The 8,238-nt window shown below is 37.3% G+C and overlaps 1 protein-coding gene across 3 annotated transcripts; it reads left to right on the top strand.

Annotated features, from left to right (window-relative positions):
- The first annotated feature begins 201 nt into the window (after positions 1 to 201).
- Positions 202 to 6,509, top strand: LOC103648172 (FHA domain-containing protein FHA2). Of its 3 annotated transcripts, none has more exons than XM_008672659.4 (4): positions 202 to 500; positions 2,464 to 3,105; positions 3,718 to 3,845; positions 4,524 to 4,986. In XM_008672659.4, the coding sequence occupies exons 1-4, from the start codon at positions 482 to 484 to the stop codon at positions 4,752 to 4,754; spliced, it is 1,020 nt and encodes a 339-aa protein (XP_008670881.1). In that variant the 5' UTR covers positions 202 to 481; the 3' UTR covers positions 4,755 to 4,986. The 3 variants fall into 3 exon arrangements, with proteins under 3 accessions (XP_008670881.1, XP_008670880.1, XP_020404989.1); XM_008672658.4 differs by having other exon boundaries at positions 203 to 500; positions 3,691 to 3,845; positions 4,524 to 6,509; XM_020549400.3 differs by having other exon boundaries at positions 206 to 500; positions 2,464 to 2,766; positions 3,691 to 3,845; positions 4,524 to 5,011.
- The last annotated feature ends 1,729 nt before the right edge of the window (positions 6,510 to 8,238 follow it).

The following is an 8,238-nucleotide window of genomic DNA, read 5'->3' as shown; positions in this document are numbered from 1 at the left end:
TAGATAGTGGTGGAGCTTATAGGGATAGGTATGGATCTACAATATTAGCAAAATATAAGACACGACAATGGTTGGCAGCGAAGGAGGGGCTTCCAAAGATCTACCTCTACTCGATTAGACATTCGTCTTATATGTGACTATCATGTTCGGCGTGTATATTTGGAGTAAGGGATATAAAGAGATAGAGATAAAGAGATAGATATATTTTGGCTATTATTTTTGGCATTAGCGAAAACAGAGTGTGCCAATGAAAGAAACAGAATAGGAGTGAAACGGAAATGGCAATAAAACTTTTATTTAATCAGCAAGATGAAAGGGGAATAAAGGGGTAGGGGATTGAGCCACGATTCAAGTCAGATCTGGAGAGGGGCTTCCGTCCTGTTCTCGTCGCACCTCTTTACCTCCGCCGCCGCCGCTATTGTCCCATTCCAATCTAGAACCCATAGTCTTCTTCGTGATTGTGCGGTTCTTTGGTGAGAGCATGAGCTCGTCTACTTCCGGTACTTATAATTTTTTCTTCTTAATTTGATTACTTGCTTTGTTTGAAAATCTATCATACTGATGGTCTTGTTCGTTAAGTTCTTTCCCCAAGGGCAAAAGATTTTGTCCCCAAAATTCTGACTAGTCCTAAGGAAGGGATTAATCGAAGAATGAAACCGAATTGTAGTGAATCCATACACATGCTAAGGGGTTTATGTATTATAGCGCTAGAAACCTTGTGCTTAGGAGACAAAATAAGATATCGTACTTTTGCGTAAGTTGTTATTAGAAAACTTATGGGTTAACATATTAGATATATCACTTAGAGCAGTTATTTCATAAAAGGGCTTATTATGTACATGTAATTGACATTTTACATGTTTTAAAATATTCACCTACAAATTAAGCTTGATGTTGTAGACATGTCATAGATATTTACTTCTTATTTGAGATACGCCAAAAGCTATGGTAGTGTCACCATGAGAACATATATAGCCTAAGAGGAAAGGCACTATAAAAATGGCTCTGCTAGGAGAGGGAAGAATGTTTGTGCCATGAAGCAGGTCTATTTTTTAATCTATTGGGTTTTCTCCAAAAAACAATTTATAGGTTTGGGTTCATACCTATTTACATAAGAGCACCATTTCATACTATGAAACTATTCTGGGAGCTTCTGGGAGCTTTTAATTCTCTAGAAAGATCAAAAATATGGAAGCTCTCCAAAATAGGGTAACTTCTTTAAGGTGACAAAGTTTCCAAATGTACATTTTGTACGAAAAGCATAGAAGCTCGCTTAGAGTAGCTTTCCAAGCTTTTCTAGAAACCTTCTCCAACAAAAGGTTTTCGGAAAACTATAGCTCCCCCAAATAGGGCCTATATCAAAGCCATCATATCTGATGCTAAACTTGATGTGCATTAGCTTTTCCATAATATGAGAAGTAACCATTTCTAGATCCATATTAAATAATGATGAATCACTTTGATGGTGTCATGCACATTGTCTATACAAATTTCGCTTGCATGGGGGCTTGTAGATACCAAACTCAACTCACAAAAGAACATTGTAGGTACCAAATACAATGCACTTTATTCATAAGTTTCATTTAAATAAGTTGTGAGCATTTTTCTACATGTTACTCAAAACTTATGCTTTCATGGTTTGCCACATTGTGGATGACCTAACTTTATATGGTTGAGTTTTATAGTTTGAATGGGAATGTAGGTTTGTCTCCATTTCTTAAAATAGTTATTACATCGGTTTAATTCATAAGTTGTAACTAAAATGACTATGCGTACAAAATCTACATACCTCTCCTAGAACTTGAAAGTCGGTCTAGAGGTTGAGGAAGTTGGCACAGCTATGTTTTTGGACAGTTTTGATCCCAATTTATTATAGGGAGATAGAAATTTTTATCATAGATTATTCTTATTTTCTATGGATGCATGTCCATCTCCTAAAAAAAGTTCATACGATTCTTAATTCACAACCATCAAGGTTAACTGGCCCTTCATGGATTTTACATTATAACTTTGGTACCTCTTTTTCCCATAATTTTGTTACTGAATCTTGGTAGATTTGTTATTAACATAAAATTTTATAGACATGCCTTTTTTTGAAAGGCATTCAACATTTGACTTGGTAGAGGTTGATGCATACAATATGATTGGGGAAAATAGTCTTGTTAGTTGTCACCTTCAAAACACAATAAGCCAATGTGCAGTCACACAGATGGAAATAAGCATCATAGTATCTTTCTGGATATAGGAAGCACCATATAATTATGCATATAATTTTATATTTTTATCAATAGCTCTAATAGATATTGGAACAGAAAAATGGAAGTTTTGTTCCCCTAAAATTGTATCTTTGTGTAATTAAAAACATCACCTAATATAATTCATCTACATTGTATTTTAACAAATAGTGTACTTACTCTATAATAGAAACTGAAAGTAAACACATCTTTTTTCTTTGACTACCAGGAACACGAGAGATGTTATCTCCAAATTCTACAGCAACATCTATTGGCCAAGTTCAAAAGGTGCCTGGTTTTGCCAAGCTTCAGGGTGAAAACTTTGTGTACTTCATGCAAACTTATTCAATCATGTTGGGACGCACTAGCAGAAGTTATACTGCAGACTTTGATCTCTCTAAATATGAATGTGGGAGCCAATGTGTTTCCCGATGCCATGCATGTATATTCTACGACTTTGAACTCCGCCATTTTGCCATTGAAGTCCTTGGAAGAAATGGATGCACCATTCGAGGGGTCTCTTATCTCCCAGGTAGTGTCCCTATTAAATTGAATTCTCAGGACCTCATTGAGATTGCTGGCATAAAATTCTACTTTCTTCTACCATCTCGCTCCATTTTTGCCACTCTTGCTGCTCGAGATGCTACTATGTTGCCTCCACAATCTCCATCCTTGTTGCACCCTAATTACCCTGGGAATCCAAGTGCTAATGATTGTGGTCGTAGCAATGGTGAGAATGGGGTTAAAATCAGCAATGACATGCAAGGGAAGTTGGTGAAACAAAAGAGAAGTTTTTCTGGAGAATTGGATATATCTTACAGTTATGGCACCAAAAAAAATGTTGATCGAGTTGGAACACTTGATGGATGTGGTATGCTATCTCTGCTATAGTCTTATGCTAGATCCATTTCTCTCCTTTTTCCCCTACATTCTAGCATGCTCATTAATTCTAGTATACCTTGACTGTTGTATTGATTGTGGGTAGACATTTCCTCTTGTTTGTGATGCTTTACAAGAAGTACATTTGTTAGTGAAGGCTTGTATTGTTTTAAAATTATCATTGACAAAACTATTCAGTTACTGAGAATGAATTGATAATGGGAAGATTTCCTTTTTCTGGGCCACAAAATATGAATATGCTATAAGTAGTTTTGAACAAAGTGCAACCTGAATGGCTTTTCATGTGCCGTTTTTGGAAGGGGCGGAAAGGATTGGCTCCTACTGAGGAAAAATATCAGAACGAAAAGTAGCAAGATACAAGAAAGGGTGAAAATAAAGAGATTATATAAATGCATCTAACTGTAATTCTATAAAGGAAAAAATAAGACTTCTTTTCCCTATGGTCAACCAAAGAAAATTCCTTGTTGAAGATGGACTCAACAAAGGAGCATTATCCTGCTGACATGCTTTCAAATAAAAAATATTTGTGCATCCTTAATTAGTTTTGTTTATGCAGTCAGCAAGCTACATATACAAATTGCAGATAAGGATACAGACAATCAACAGATCCTACTAGAAGAAGAGAAGGATGTAACCACTTGTCTTACAACCCTGATATCTGAGTTATCAGGTCCTAAAGAATGGGTGCCTATGGAAAGACTCCTTTCAGAGGTTGGTCATGGAAGAAAAATATATTTTGTGGATATTCAGGATTTATAGCCATGCATTGATATAAAACAATATTGCAAACCATTACTATGAAGTACTGAATTTAAATATGTTGCCATATTTAACTGGACATCACTATGAAGTACTGAATTTAAAATCATTAGTGCACAATTGAAAAGTTGGCTTTGTCATGCAAATATGTTAGATGTTGCATAATACTATTGCAATTTTTTGTCATTTGGCTCTAAGTTAGTTGTAGCAATGGCTACCATAGCAATAATGGTTTCCAAGCAATATTTATAATCTACAATATAGTAGTGACTAGAGTGAAGGTCACAATGTTGCAAACCCAAGTGAAAATTTATACAAAATATACATAATTATGATATATTAAAATTATTGGGTGACTATATTCTTCATTGGGTTATTACTAGAATATCTCTCTCTATTTAGATTAACAACTTCAAATTTTGAATATATTTTAAGCTTTGAGTTAAAATTTCAATACTGAATGTGGTATCTTATATTATCCTACCATCCACACTTGAACATTTAGTCACAATGATAGTATTATGATTAAATTATTCTTGTATGATGTACTAAAATTGCCACTAAACATGCTATGGAATGTGGACATATTGTAAAGTTTTAAAAAGGAGACTAACCCTTGATTACTTGCAGATTTCTAAACGTTTTGGTAAAAAATGGCTTCGTGACAGGGTAAGCAAGTACTTACCACAAAAGGGCATGTCTGGCTCTTCAACTAAAGTTGATCATAGGCCATGGTGTAGCTTGTGGGAGCTACTCAGGAAGCACCCAGAGCATTTTGTCATGACCACATTGACAAGAGGAGAAGAAACATCAGATTATGTTGGCTTGGTACACCTGGTATCTGTGGAAAATGAACCATGAATCCTAGACCCATTATTGCCATTCGAAGGACTTCCGTACCATTATGGGCTAGTTATGTTTGAAATAAACTAGGACATATTATTGTTATCATATAAAATTTGAAGCCCATTTTGTAGTATGGCTATCATGTTCTATTGTAAAACTATGCAGCTTTGATGTGGTACCTTTAGTTTTGATCTATGCATTTCAATGTCGGAGTTTGGAAACATTTATTTTGAAAGAGTTTGATTTATTGGGAAAATATTATTGTGTGTTCCTCCAGTTGAGAGTTGTGCTCATTTCTTTAAAGTTTTCTAATGCTAAGATGCATTGTCCACCTGACATTATTGGAAATATTTTTGATACATCATATTATTCATGAAATAGTGGTTATGGACTTTAAGGCTATAACAACAATGCCATCAATTAAAAACTCTCTAGGCCTCAATTCCTAGATGTTAGGACTATACATAAGGCAAACACTAAGGACCTACATTTTTGGCAAGTTCCCCATCACTACTATTGGGAGGTTTTCCCATCAATTTCTAGAGGGCGATGGATTTGGAAAAATACGGATGTTTGTGTAAAAGGGTAAGTACTATCACTTAGAACTTTACTACACTCTCAAAGTCTTTGTACGACTCTTTTGAGTAATCCAAAGAGTTGAATACAACCTTAGTTTCACTAAGTATATATTAGGAATGCCACTACTACCTAGATTGTAGCATTCAAATAATACAAGTTTCGCATTTTGAAATACATAAAGGGTGATCCTACTAGCTACACATATGTTCCAGCTAGCCTTTTGATTTACCCAAAGTAGTAGGGGGCAAGTAGACACCAATCTTTCTATATGGACTTCAATCATCTATACACAAATGTTGCCACATGATACTTAAGGTTGTTATGCAAAGCTTGCCCGAATTGTAGTCTCTCTTATGTGTTCTTGTCCCTAACATTTTCATGAACTTCAGGCATCTCAAAACTCATTATGCATATCTAGTTAATACATGTTGGAGTGAGGTAAATGTTTGTCCCCATCTCTTTGCAGAAATGGTACTGCATCCTACAAGAATAGATAATATGTGATATTATATTCTTCCTAAAGTACTTATATTGATGCGATGAAGTGAAATATATATCTTGTGATTGACTTACAGAGAAAACAAAGGTAACTTATGAGATATTTAGGTTCTTATGGCGTAGCAACCTATGCATGTCAATGAATTTACAATGATTTTTGTCATCCTTATTCCAATTGAACACTTCCTTTAGAACATCTAGGATTCCTTCCACTACTACCATGTACCAATGATGGAACCTCTATGTAGCACCCCCAAATACCTGATCTTCGGTTTAGTCAAATTTCTCTAACAAGAATCGGAATGAAGTATCTTCGGATGAAGAATTATACTTTGGAACGCACCCTTTCTAAAATAAATAATAATATTATAATAACGTTAGTTTAAAAATTAGAAGCTGGAATTTTATTTGTGAGCTTCGAGAAATAAATGATAGAAATACTTTCAATCTATTAGATTAGATTATTCCCTTCATGAACTATATAATAAAAAACACTCTCTTAAAATATTTGAAATAAAGTAACTCTTGATAAAAGAGTATATAATACCTTCCCCTAAAACTAAACAAGTGGTAAATATTGAATAATTGAATGGGATTTTAATTAGGTTATGCATTTAAAAGAGTATTTTTCTAATAAGAACTTTGAGTGAGTGCCTTACCTGCTTGAAGCATTTCCTTAAATGAAGAAAATAATAAATAAATAAAATGAATCTTGCATATCATCCTGAGATTTTTGAGTGCTGCATTTGTATTTATTTTTGAATTTGAATACCAAATTTGAATTAGAAAAGTAGAAAAAGAAATCAAAAGAAAAAAGAAAAAAGAAAAAGAACAAACCGCACTCTGGCCTAATCTGCACCGGCCCACTTCCACTTTACCACTCCCGCCAGCCCGCTGTTGTGTGCACTAATAGGATTACATCTACTTTACACCTCACACGCGCGGTCTCGCGCCGGTCACCAGCCCAGAAAGGATTACATCGCACTAGCACAATCTAGCACATGCGCACCGTGGCCCCTGCGCTGGTAGATGGGTCCTGGCCGCCAGACATTGCGAGCATGCTCGGATTACTGTCTCCGACAAGTGGGCCAACCCAGTCGGGATCTACTCCCACCGCGTTTACAAAGCCATGGCGTGCGCAACGAACCCTCTGCGACGGCCAGAGATTCATAATTGATTTCACCGCCTTAGGGCATGTTCGTTTGGCCCGGAATTCATCCTGGAATTGTTCCAGCTAATCAAATCTTATATAAATTAGGTAACCAATCCGGCTAGGAATACTTCCGGGTGGTCAATCCCCAAGAACCGAACGGACCCTTAGTCTCGTGCCACCCCATGCATATATAACTGGTCGCGCCTCCGCATCTTCTCCTGGATCATCTAATCTAAAAGTCGTAGTGCCACGCCGAGAAGATGTCGCCGAGCGTGGAGAGCACCGACGTCGAGAAGCGAGAGAGCACGCCACCATAACTGTTCCATGTGAACACCGACGTTTGGGCCTAAGCGAGCAGCTGAGGAGCTTCGGGAGAATATGCCAAATAATGGTGAGTCCATGTTAAGGGGAGAGAAAGCCTGAACCGTGGGCAATTGCTCTCCATGGTTGTCACTCCGCACGGAGCCATGCCGCATCGTGGACCGGCTTGGGTAATGCTCTAGTCGCCGGTACGTCCTCTCGACTAAGTTCGCTAGCATCACCGTGTCGTGTAGAGTCGATGCATGCCACAAGCCGCTGTTCGCCGTGGTCGAGGGTCTGTGCATGATAATCGATGGCGAGAAGTAGGCTATCAGGTTCGGGGTACCTTACCCGAAAGGGGCAACCGCGGTGTGAGGAGCTGTCGATATAGGCAGGTTCTCAGGTCAATCATGTTGCAATGACTTTTCGAATGAAGGATTCCTATATCGACCCTTTCTCACTGAAACCGTAGCGGGTATTCTCAAGCTAGTAGAAATTTGTAATGGCCTCGTATTGTACCCTCGCCAACTCACCTTGGAAGTGTTTAAGGATACATACACCCTAGGCGAAAAGGTAACACGACTTTGGAGTAAAGGATACAACCTCTACATAGTGTAAAACTGGTATATCAGCCGTGCTCACGATCATGAGTGGCTTAGACCCTCACATGAGTAATTTATGGAATTAAATTTAACCTGTCATGTGCTGCATTGCATTATGGGATTTATTCATCATTGTGATCAGTTATTTAACTGGGTTGGTATACAGGTATACTTAGTAATTGTTAACAAAATTTTGACCAACTTATTTAAAACTGATGCTCAGCCTTAACCATTTTCCTTGGTAAGCCTTACACTACACAATATGAGCCTCCACTGTAAGTGAGCTCATACACATTATTCCCCACACTTGCTGAGCGATGACCGTATAGGAGCTCACCCTTGCTATAATCACATCAGGTTAAGAACA

This window comes from Zea mays, chromosome 2 (assembly GCF_902167145.1).
Source record: "Zea mays cultivar B73 chromosome 2, Zm-B73-REFERENCE-NAM-5.0, whole genome shotgun sequence".
In the NCBI taxonomy this organism is placed as follows: Eukaryota; Viridiplantae; Streptophyta; class Magnoliopsida; order Poales; family Poaceae; genus Zea; species Zea mays.
Note: the sequence above shows the minus strand (reverse complement) of the source record. Positions and strands in the feature narration are given on the sequence as shown.

What these genes read in the sequence shown, in the direction of transcription:
- LOC103648172 (XM_008672658.4), top strand. An exon ending in TGGAACACTTGATGGATGTG is followed by an intron (nt 3,106 to 3,690) that starts GTATGCTATCTC and finishes TTGTTTATGCAG; the next exon opens with TCAGCAAGCTACATATACAA. An exon ending in TGGAAAGACTCCTTTCAGAG is followed by an intron (nt 3,846 to 4,523) that starts GTTGGTCATGGA and finishes GATTACTTGCAG; the next exon opens with ATTTCTAAACGTTTTGGTAA.